This window comes from Phalaenopsis equestris, unplaced genomic scaffold (assembly GCF_001263595.1).
Source record: "Phalaenopsis equestris unplaced genomic scaffold, ASM126359v1 Scaffold180630, whole genome shotgun sequence".
Lineage (NCBI taxonomy): Eukaryota > Viridiplantae > Streptophyta > Magnoliopsida > Asparagales > Orchidaceae > Phalaenopsis > Phalaenopsis equestris.
Genome location: NW_018200579.1, coordinates 1 through 500, shown reverse-complemented (window position 1 = coordinate 500; position 500 = coordinate 1). Strand labels below are relative to the sequence as shown.

Sequence of the window (500 nt, the reverse complement as noted above, 5' to 3'; positions counted from 1 at the left end):
TGAATATAAAAATACAAAAATTACGATAAATTCGTAACAATTAAAGTTTAGTTATAAATATAAATGCATAAGAAAGTATTTAAGGAGAGCTTCGGAAAATACTGTAAACCCCTCACTGTTCTTCGAACTCGGATCAGAATCTAAGATCGGAGAAATGGCGGAATCAGAGGAAGTGGCGAAGCAATCCAACGGCGACATTGAGGTTGAGTTTGCCGGCGACGGCGACCGCCTCGGCGCCGTTCTACGAGACTTGTTTGCCGGCCTCGCCGCCGACGGGAAGTCGCCGCTTTCCCATCGCATTCGAGTCTCTCTCTCCTCCAACGCACCTCGCCTCAAAGATGCGTCAAGGAACTCTGCTCAAGCTCTTGCAAAATGGACTCGACGGGGCGGAGCTCTGCGAGGTCTACTCGTCATCTCGGTTCGCGCTTCCACCCCTATTTTTTCCCGTAAATTTCCCTTGTTTTTTTTTTAATTAGGTTGCAGAATTTTGGACAGGTGAC

The 500-nt window shown here is 47.2% G+C and overlaps 1 protein-coding gene across 1 annotated transcript; it reads left to right on the top strand.

Annotated features, from left to right (window-relative positions):
* Positions 1-78: 78 nt before the first annotated feature.
* LOC110034272 lies at positions 79-418 on the top strand (the record flags this gene model as incomplete). The annotated part of the gene is made up of 1 exon (XM_020738552.1): positions 79-418. A coding segment is annotated over exon 1 (264 nt), but the record flags the coding sequence as incomplete, so codon positions are not given.
* Positions 419-500: the final 82 nt, after the last annotated feature.